The sequence below is a fragment of the Cynocephalus volans genome, chromosome 1 (genome assembly GCF_027409185.1).
Source record: "Cynocephalus volans isolate mCynVol1 chromosome 1, mCynVol1.pri, whole genome shotgun sequence".
NCBI classification, from domain to species: Eukaryota; Metazoa; Chordata; class Mammalia; order Dermoptera; family Cynocephalidae; genus Cynocephalus; species Cynocephalus volans.
In genome coordinates this window covers 29115701-29126158 of record NC_084460.1, presented here as the reverse complement: position 1 = coordinate 29126158, position 10458 = coordinate 29115701, and the positions used below count along the sequence as shown (strand labels likewise).

Genomic DNA, 10458 nt, shown 5'->3' with positions numbered 1-10458 from the left:
CTCCAGACTTGCCTGCCAGCCGCACCCAGGTGTCCTTGGGGAGGGACCTTCCTGCATCTCTAGTCTCAGAGATCCAGCGGGGACTCAAGGGTCAAATGACACACAGCCCAACCTCATTGCCTGTGGAACTCGCACATCTGAGAACATTTATTTTCTTTTCCAGGACTCTGGTGCAGAGCCAGAGATGAGACAGGTTGACTTCACCAGAGGGGCAGACCGAGTGGAGGTAGAGGGAAAGGCCCAAACCCTCTGGGCCTGGCGGGGTATAAGCCAGGGACAAGCGCGACCCCCATGGGCCTGGCAGCCCTGCTAAGGGACTACAGAGAAGGGTGGGGCACCTCAGAACCTGATGTGGGAGTCCCTCTTCATGGATGACATGAGGTTGGCCTTCAGAGGCTTTGCGTACTGCTCGAGAAAGGAGGCAATGGGCATGTGGGTCGCCGACCTCTGCTGCATGAACTCAGACAGCTGGGATGGGATGGAGTGGGTAGACTGGGCTATGGAGGCCAACCAGGGCTGCAGCAGGGAGGCAGAGGACTAGGGCCTCAGGAAGGTGAGCAAGTCAGAGCCCAGCAACTTGGCAGCGGAGGCTACTGGGGACGGCGAGGAGGAGGGCGGAGAGGTGGTCGCAGGCGTGCCAGCCTGCTCCCGGCCAGCTTCCAGGTCTTTCTGCCTGTCGTGGGTCATCAAGTGGATATGCCGGCCCTGCTGGTCCATGGCCCTCTGCATCAGGAAGTCAGGCTGCTGGATGGGGGTCAGCTCACTGAAGTGCAGGCTCTGGTAGATCTGAGGGGAGATCTGTGGGGGACAGAGCAGGGGTGCAGGGGCAGGACACCTGTTAGACAGCAGACTCACAGGAAGGAAGGGCACGAGGTCTTCCCATGCAAACAGAGAAGTCGCCAGAGCACTGTGGCTGTCGCTAATGGCCATGGCCTGCAGCCCACGGGTCCACTCTGCACCAGGCCTAGCACCTAGACCTTCTCTGCAGCAACCCTGGGGGGTCAGCACCAGGACTGTTCCCTTCTTAGAACGAGGCCATGGGCACACAAAGCTTCCCACCTCTCCTGTTAGCACTTGCCAAGATGTGCTTTGAGGCCACCTCTGGGGCAGGGGCAGGGATGCCAAGCAATCCCCCTCACACTAACCTCTTCCCAGCCCAGGACAGATGAGCCCTGCAGGGAGGTGGCCTTTGGCATTATCTCATTTATTCCTAATTCCCATGACAGAGAGGAGGCAGCTCCCATAATGCCCTTATGGCAGCAGAGGCTGGGACATGCCTAAGCAAGGGGCAGGATGGAGCTCGAATCTGGTCCTTCCAAAGTCCCCCACTCCTTCTTTCTCTCCCCAAGGAGAACCACTCCTTCCCTTTACTCCAGCTCTTACTGAGTGCCTGACACCATGATGCCCTATGTCTGCACTTGGGCACCCACAGTAGTGGGGACATGGGTAGTAAATACACTAACAAGCAAATAAATAGCACAGACAATGGTAGACGCTTTAAAGGTTATGGACAGGCACTGGAACCCAAGGAAGACCCCCTCCCATAGGCCCAGTGAGGTCTGTCCTCAAGGACAAAACCTGTGCCGATGGCCTCAACCAGTGCGTTAGCAAACAAACCAGCCAGTCCAGCCTCATCGCAGAACTGTCTGTGCCCAGGATCCTGTTAAGGATGAATGTTCCCATCACCCACACTGGAGGGCCGTGCGGGCACAAGAGTGGCCGCTGGTGGAGATGGGATCCCTGCCTCCATCCCCAGCACCACGGTCCCATCCTGCCTCACCTGATACTTCATCCAGCCATACTGCACATCGGCAGACAGGAGTCTGGGACTCCACAACCGTTTCTTGGGCTTATATGCTGCTCCCAAGACTTTGCTCACCTGCAGGAGACAAGAGTGAAGGCTGAAACTGGGGGCCCCTCTACCCCTCCCCATGTTCCCCACCCCAGCTTACCTGCTTGCCCTTGGACTCCCACTGGTTCCAGCTGTCCTCGATGTCTTCCAGGCAGCGTTCTCCAGTCCATGGGGACATCGCGGTCATCTGCTGCAGTGTGGCCCAAGCCTCTGCCTCTGTTTCTGCCTTCCCATGCAGGAGGGCCATCAGTGCCGCCTGCTCTCGCCTTTGGTACGCCAGAACCTCAGCAAGGTCCCGCTCCTCCCTAGTGTGAGGGGCTTTCCTTCACAAGGTGTCCCCCTCTCCACCAGGCAGGGTGACTCTCTCAGGAACCCTGAGAGAGTCTCCCCTTCCTGGGCCTTAGCTTCGCCAACCTTCTCATCCCTCCCCCGAGGCCATACTCCCAGGGCCCATAATCGAGCAAGTGTTCAATTAATGTTAGCAAAGCCCAGATTCAGCTGGCCCAGCAGGCCCCACCACTCTTCCCACCATCTCCTCCACGGAAGCCTGACATCCCATTCTGGCCTTACCTGGCCCTCCCCTTGTAGAATATTTAAACATCCTCCCTGCCACCCCAGAGAAACTCTGTCTCTGCCTTGTTTGCTATCCCCCACAGGACTGCCAAGGCGTATGCCTTGATGAGAGTACAGCAGCCACAAAGATTCTGTGGGTGCCTGGCAAACTCCTACTTATACATCAAAACCCAACTCCAAAACTTCCTCTCCTATGAAACCTTTCTCACGTGGTCCATCCAATCAGATGGATTGTCCTCTGAGCCATTCCTACCTCTAAAGCAGGCTGAGCATCCCTAATCCAAAAATCTGAAATAAAAAATGCTCCAAAATCTGAAATTTTTTGAGTGCTGACATGACACCAGGAGTGAAAAATCCCATACCTGACCTCATATGACAGGTTGCAGTCAAAATACAGGTGCCAACATATATTCAGTGTTCCCAAGGGAAAAAAGACCCTCCCAGTCCCCTTCAGCTGCGATATATCTTTTCCATGCACACCCAGATCCCTGCCCCACCTCTGCAAGCACAACCACAAAGGGTAAGACGACGACACGTGTGTGGGCAGGATGTGCCAAAGGCAGGTGCCCCACGATGCCCCACATGGGGCCAAAACCTACATGCATTACTCACCATGGAGTTTTGTTTTGGGAGGTTTTATGCTTATTCTCTATTCTGTGGTGTAAAGATATTGTTGAAAATGTCAAAAAGGCCTGCAGATACCCATAGGGTGATGCAAATATTCCAAAATTTAAAAAAAAATCCAAAACCCAAAACACGTCTGGTCCCAAGCATTTTGGCAATGGAGACTAGCTTGTACTCCCATCACTTATCACCTGGAACTGCAGCCATGACCTGCATGTCCACCTCCCTGGGGGGCCTGTGAGTTCGAGGCAGGACCTGTCTCTCCATTGTCCTGGGTCTCCAGAATCTAGCACAAGGTCTGGTAGCCAGCTGGATCCCAGTGAATATTTTTTTGAATGAACCAAAATTATTTGAGAACTGGTCAGGATTAGGATGGAGTGGATAGAGTGGGTAAGAGAAGAACCTGTAGAGAAGGGAACACGTAGCAAGCAGCCTGCTCTTCCCCACGAATCAAGGAAATATCACAAATGTCTGTGCAGGACCAGAACCTGGGTCATAGGCCCAGGCACTCCTCTGCTAGAGACCTCTGAGCATACAGAAATGACCCTTGCAGGAAAGCCAGCTCTAGCAAATCTGAGCCTGGCTCAGTGGGTGAGGGTGCACCTAAGTGCTTGGGTTTTTTTATATTCCCCCTTTCCCTACTCAATCTTTTAGCTGAAATGTGCTAGAACATGCCTCAGGCTCTCTGGCCATAGCTGCCACCTGTGGAGTAAAGTTGCCTGCAGGTCCCAATCCTCCAGCCTTCTGAGGGCCCTCCCTGACCATGCCCAGCACTACCCTGCCCAAGTGGAGGCTTCCTGGGACCTGGGGATGCTCGCATTGCCCCCTCCTCAGGCTGGAGGAGACCACGTGGGCTGTAATAACTCACTGCAGCTCCAGACGGTAGTCCTTGTCCGAGGTGCCTGTGGAGTCAGTCTTCTCCTCCAAGGTTGCTTCTTGTTCATCTTGACCACCATGAGCATCCTGTAGTCTTTTCCAGACACTCAAGCCAAACGTCCCTGTGATTTGACCAGACCCTCCTCAGGGCAAACACTGGCATAACCCCCTCCTCTGAACTCTCAGCCCCTTACCCTCCACCCTCAAGAGTCAGCCAGCAACACCCTACTCCCAGCCCACACATTCAACCAAACATTGAGCGCCCACTCTATGCCAGGCATTACACTGGGTACCCAACAAATATCTGGATGAACCAGACTCTAGCCCTAGGATATATTTGGACCTTGGGCTTAAACCATCCTGCCACACATATAGGCTGAGATGTGGAGGGTACCATGGCAATAACTGAATAATCCTCAGTTGGGCATCAGGTAGCTCATGTATAAAATGTCAATGGCATAAAATGACCAGGCATCCGTCAAATGTAAGATTTGGAGTGGGGATGGGGAAGGATGGAGCTGGAGTAAAAAGTAGGTAGTAAAAATAAACATGAGACCTTTTGCTGGGCAGAGTGTAGTGAATAGCAGGCCATTCTCCTGCTGCAGAATTTTTAAAAAATAAGAAAAATAAAACAGATGTTACAAAATCATATTTTAAAAAATCATTGGAGATCTACAGAAACAAAGAAGACTAGATGAACTAAAATTACAGAAAGGGGAAGAGTCTTTCCAAGATCTCAGGTTAGGAGCTGCTTTCTTGGGGGGGTGGGGGCAGGCACAGGGGCAGGTGTTGGTGGGGAGGGGAAGCAGGCATTCATGAGTCTGGGCTCAGGCTGAGTGAGAATCAGGTTTGGCTTAGACAGAAGAGAAACCGGCAGAGCTTCTGACAGCCATTGTAGCTGGCATGATGGATTAAGTCTAGTGGAGCCCTAAACGCACTCTGTTTTTCCCGCAGGACATTTGCTGAGAACTGGGAAGGCTGGGGCTGCAGGGGTTATAGGGGTTGCAGGGGGTGTAGGACTAGAAAAGCAGAATGAGATTGTCAGGAGACAGAGTCCCACTGAAGGAAGAAGCCTGCAACAAACAGAAGACTCCACCTGAGACAATGAAGACAAAGGTAAACTGAGTCTACCTAAAACTGCAGTTCAGTCCCAGCCCAGCTCAATTCCTGAGTGGATTGAGGTAATCAGCCCTATAAAGAGGAAACAACAAATGCTCTGGGCAGGGGGGCAATAATATCAACCTCAATCTCTACAGTATATGACATGTGAAAAGGCAGGCAAATATAATCAATAAATCAAAACAAGAAATAGGCATTAGAAGCAGACCCTTCAGATGATTCAGACATTGAAGTTAACAGATAAAAACCTTAAAATATTATAAATAATGTTAAATAAAATAAAGAAAAACATGAAGAAAATGGGGCGGGGGGAAGGAGAATTTCAACAGACAATTGCAATCTATAGAAAAGAATCAAATGGGCACTCTGAAACTAAAAAATACAAGATCTAAAATTAAGAACTAATTAGATGGATTTAATAGCAGGCTTCATGCAGAAGACGACAGAACTGGAAGACAGATCAATAGATAATATCCAGTCTGGAATACAGAGATTGGAAAAAAAAAAAAAAAAGGAAAGAATAGTGTAGCATATGTAATAGTGTAGCATATGTAATTGAGACCCCAAAATGAGAGGAGAGAGAAAATAGGGAAGAAGCAATATTGAAGAGATAATAAATATCTGAGAATTTTTCAAAACTGATCAAAAACATCAACCCATAAATTAAAAGTATCAGTGAACTCCATGCAGAATACATACAAATAAAACCACACTGAGGCACACCGTAGCCAAACTACTGAAAAAAGCAGCCAGAGAGAAAGACAAATTACTTTCAAAAAAGCAACTTACAGCTGACTTTTCAATGGAAACCAGAAGACAACTGAATGATCTTTTTTTTTAGTGCTGAAAGATAAGAAACTGCCAGCTGAGAATTCTATACCCTGTAAAACAGTCTTAAATTATTAAGGCAAAATAAAGGTGTTTTCAGATAAATAAATGCTTAAGGAATTTATCAGTGGCAGATAACGCTATGAGAAATAAAGGAAGTTCAAGCATTAGAAATGCTAAGTATGTTGGTAAATGTAAAAGGAATTGACTGCCTAAAGCAACATTGATAGCGTTGTCTTTGTAGGAAAACATAACATATGTAGAAGTAAAATATATGATAATAGCATAAACAGCAGGAAAACAAAATGTAAGATTATTGCATAAGAAGTAGTATTAGGTCAAGAGTGCATATTAACCTAAATGTCTATCAACAGACAACTGGATATGGAAAGCATGGAATACTACTCTGCTATAAAAAAGAATGAAATTCTACCATTTGCAGCAACATGGATGAACTCAGAGAAAATTAAGTGAAATAAGCCAGGCACAGAAAGAGAAATACCACATGTCCTCACTCATAAATGGGAGCTGAGAAACAAAGACAGACAAAATGCTGAACTTTCAGAAGGAGAGAACAGACTTACAGTTACTAGGGTTGGGAGAGGGGGAGGGAATTGGGTAAGGGGCACAAAAAGTAATTATGATTTGGAATGATGACCATGCTAATAATATTGATTTGATCATCACACAGTGTACACAAATACTGATAGTCAACTCCGCACCCCTAAGTATGTATAAATAAAAACAATTTTTTAAAAAAGAGTGCATATTATAATCTCTAAGGTAACAACTAAAAAAATAACACAAAAGACACAATTAAAAAGCTAACAGAGGAGACAAAACAGAGTAATTTTTAAAGTATTTGATTAATACAAAAGAAGGCAAAAGAGAAAAACCGAACAAAGAACAGATAGAAGAAAAAAAAAAAAATCAAGATGACAGACTTAAACCCAACTGTTTAAGTAATTTTATTAATATTTAAATGCACTAAATATCCAATTAAAAGGCAAAGATTGCCATACAGGATGAAACAAACAAGACTCAATTATACGCTGTTTAAAAGGGTACATTTAAACATAAGGACAGAGATAGTGTGAAAGGTTATTTTAAATAGTAAAATAGAGATACAACCATTTCCATCCCTTACTTACATGGGTGGACAGCATTTGCATGTGTGAGGTAGGGACCTCATTCTGGTCGGGCTGGAGGCCACCTATGCCCTCAGTGAGGACACTGAGCAGAAGACAGATGGCTGCTGTTTGTAGTGGGGGAAAGTCTCCAGCCCTCTTTTCAAGCCTTTCTTGGGTCCTGCCCCAAAATGAAACATTTGGTAATCCAAATACTGAGCGACCACATTTATTAGTGGTTGGGATCATGTATTATTAGTCCATTTCTGCTGCCTTTAACAGAATACCTGAAACTGGGTAATTTATAAAGAAATAAAGTTTATTTCTCACAGTTTCAGAGACTGGGAAGTCCAAAATCCAGGGAACATATTTGGTGAAGGCCTTTTTCTTAGTGGTGGCTGTCCACAAGAACCCAGGGTGTCACATTGGGAGAATGGGCTGAGCAAGAGAGCTAACCCGCTTGCTCACTCTCCTTCTAAAACCATCGGAACCATGCCCATGATCACCCATTAAACCATCAACCTATTACTCCATGAATGGATCAATCCATTCACAAGGGCATGGTCCTCACCATCTAATCACTTAATAACTCCACCTTTCAATTGCCATTAATAGAGTTTCCCACCCTCTTAACACTATTACAATGAGGATTAAGTTTCAGTGAGTTTTGGGGGGACATTCAACTCACAACCTATCACTTGTTTTCAATGTACATGGAGAAACCACTCTGTTTTTCAGCTGAGTATGCTTTTGTCTCCAGTGGTCAGCTCAGGTAATGTTTTAGCCCGTTTTGTGTTGCTGTAACAGAAATACGTGAGACTGGGTAATTTATAAGGAAAAGAGGTTTACTTGGCTTACGATTCTGGGACAGCTGCATGTGGCATGGGCCTCAGGCTGCTTCTACTCATGGAGGAAAGTGTCAGGCAGCTGGCGGGTCCAAGCAGATCACATGGTGAGAGGAAGCAAGAGAGAGAGAGAGGAGGTGCCAGGGTCTTTTTAAGCAACGAGCTCTCGCGGAAACTAATAGAGTGAGAACTCACTCATTAATCCCCCTACCCCCAGGGAGAGCATTAATCCATTCATGAGGGATCCGCCGCCATGACTCAATCAGTTTCCAACACTGCCACATTGGAGATCAAATTTCCACATGAGTTTTGGAGGGGACAACACATCCAAACTCCATCAGGTAAGATCTGGGTTTGACTTTTGGGGGAGGCAGAGGCCTGATTAAGTAAAATCACATGGCTCCATCTCCTCTTACCAGAAAAATGCTGCATTTTTCAGGCAAAATCAAGATAACCAAAGTAAAATGGCATTTTGATTTCCCATTAGCCACTCTGCTCATGGGAGCATGGGTGTCCATGATAAAGAAGGCTTCAGGCATTCAGGGGTGCCTGGCCATAATACAATAAAATTCCATCAAGGAGTAAATAAGAAATGTGACATTTCAAGGCAGTGGTACTCTATTTGGGGGGAAAATAAAGATAGATCCAATCAAGACAGCAGGCCAGATAAAATCCACTCCCATCCTCACTCCACTCCAAACATACTGAAATATAGACTATGAAAACAAATGTTTCTTTTTAATATACATTCTAGCTCCAAAGTTAGAAAAGCAAATCTGCCAGAAATGAAAAGGAAGCCCAAAACTGCGGTAGAGAGTGATTTGACACCAAGAATCCCGGTTGGGAACCAAAACCAGACATACAACTTGAGGGCAAAACTGTATAAATTTACTAAAACTCACCCAACTGTAAACTTAAAAAATGGGTAAGTATATAGCACGTATATGACATCTTAATAAAACTGCTAAAAGAAAGTTGGTAAATTGTTTTTCAAAATTCAGTAGTAGCTAGATTACCTAAAGAAATAACAAACCGTAAAATAGATCTAATATCATCGAAAACATAGCATAGAGATCAACAATACAGAAAATATGAAAGAGAAGTTGAGAATGAGAAGAAATAAAATAAAACACTCCAATATATATCTAATAGGAATTCCAAGAAAGATGCTATTTGGAAGTAATGGCTGTGAATTAAAGATTTAACAGGTTTAAAATTTAAATATCACACTGGCCCAGAGAAAGATAAATTCACAGCTAGCAAACTACAATCAAACTGCAAAATATCCTGAATAAAGAAATAATTCTAAAACTGACTAGTAAAAAAAGCCTAATTACCTCCAAAGGAGTTAAAACCAGATGGACCACAGACTTGTTTTAAACAATAAGAGATGCCAGAACAGAAAATCACTGTCAACCAAGGATTCTGTATCTACCTAAATCCAAGAGAAAAAGTGAAATAAAGACATTTTCAAAATACAAAGACCAGGAGAGGTTACTACTCACAGTTTCTTAGTGAAGGAACCATTAAAGTATGTACTTCAGAAAAAAGCAAGTTAAATCTAGGCCTGAGATGCAAAAAGCAATCATGAGAAAATAAATTAATAAAACATTTTGATAAATCTACATAAGTATCACTTGCAAATATACTTTCTGTATAAAAACAAAGAAGAACTGGGGCTGGCAGATTAGCTCAGTTGGTTAGAGTGTGGTGCCAATAACACCAAGGTCCGGGTTTGACCTCTGCACCAGCCAGCTGCCAAAAAATAAATATATAATAAACAGTCCAGAAGACAGGGTCAAATGAAGTAAAGCAAGATAAATGATATTAAAATAGCACGGCAGCCTTCTTTGATAGTGTTAGCAGAGCAAATCTTTTTCCAGTCTTTTAATCTACTTTATCTTCATATTTGAAGAGGAATTCCTGGAGGTAGCATATACTTGTGCCTTGTTTTTTACTCAATATAACAATCTCTGCCTTTTAATTGAGGTGTTTAGATTGTTTACATTGAAGGAGATTATTGGTATGGTTGGGATTAAATCTACCATCTTACTATTTTTCCATGTGTGCCATCTACTCTTTGTTCTTTTTCCTCTTTTCCTGCCTTTTTTAATTGAATTCTTTTTTTTTTTTTTATGATTCCACTTCACCTCCTTTGTTAGCTTATTTGCTTTACCAATTTTTTTTTTTTTTTAGTGATTTCTCTAGGATTTACACCGTACCTCTTTAACTTACTACAGTGTACCTTCTAATGATATTACACCACTTCCATTTCCCTCTCCTGGTCTTTGTAATATTATTGTCACACGTTTTACTTTTATATATGTTATACCCCCCAAAATACATTGCTTTTATTTTTGCTTTAAACAGTCTATTATGTTTTAAAGAGATTTTTTTAAATCAGGGAAAGAGTCATTTATGTTTAACCACATATTTACCATTTCTGGTGTTTCCATTAAATCTGGAAAAAAATTCAGCAATTAGGGGCTGGCCCGTGGCTCACTTGGGAGAGTGTGGTGCTGATAACACCAAGACCACGGGTTTGGATCCTATATAGGGATGGCCGGTTAGCTCACTTGGGTGAGCATGGTGCTGACAACACCAAGTCAAGGGT

The 10458-nt window shown here is 44.5% G+C and overlaps 1 protein-coding gene across 1 annotated transcript in view; it reads right to left on the bottom strand.

Moving 5' to 3' along the window:
- Positions 1–339: 339 nt before the first annotated feature.
- The window catches only part of EFCAB8 (EF-hand calcium binding domain 8), a 67786-nt gene continuing 57667 nt past the window's right edge, over positions 340–10458 (bottom strand). The window contains 4 exon segments of the mRNA XM_063090069.1: positions 340–798; positions 1781–1879; positions 1953–2157; positions 3918–4047. Coding sequence (XP_062946139.1) covers positions 340–798; positions 1781–1879; positions 1953–2157; positions 3918–4047 — 893 coding nt within the window.